Here is a 412-nt window from a genome sequence, read left to right on the forward strand (position 1 = left end):
TGAAGATACTATTCAGTGCTAAATAGTTTATATATATTTTTTTATTGTTTACTGAGTTTATACTTGGTACTAATATTATGAGCTCGTCATCTCTATAATTATAAGTATTATAATTTTTAACTTTCCTTATATAAGCAACCTAATTTGCAGTACATTTTCTACTATTACCACACTAAATGCCTGCTGTACGCATGTATATATATGTATATGCACGTGCACTATCTAAGCATAAGTATCACCCTTATCATTATCAGTTGAATTAAAACAGAGAAGCAACGAGACTGACGTTGGCAGTGTTGAGAGCAGCACCGTATCCTGTGCTGATGCCGCAGCCGAGGAGGCACACCTTCTCCAGGGGAGCCTTTTCGTTGACCTGAAGAAAGAAAAGTATATTTAAACACAAAGGGTGTAC

The 412-nt window shown here is 35.7% G+C and overlaps 1 protein-coding gene across 1 annotated transcript in view; it reads right to left on the minus strand.

Moving 5' to 3' along the window:
- LOC119594516 (alcohol dehydrogenase class-3-like) overlaps nt 1-412 on the minus strand; it is a gene marked incomplete at its 3' end in the record, with an annotated part of 11,191 nt that overhangs the window by 3,464 nt on the left and 7,315 nt on the right. The window contains 1 exon segment of the mRNA XM_037943546.1: nt 287-373. Coding sequence (XP_037799474.1) covers nt 287-373 — 87 coding nt within the window.

This window comes from Penaeus monodon, chromosome 34 (assembly GCF_015228065.2).
Source record: "Penaeus monodon isolate SGIC_2016 chromosome 34, NSTDA_Pmon_1, whole genome shotgun sequence".
Lineage (NCBI taxonomy): Eukaryota > Metazoa > Arthropoda > Malacostraca > Decapoda > Penaeidae > Penaeus > Penaeus monodon.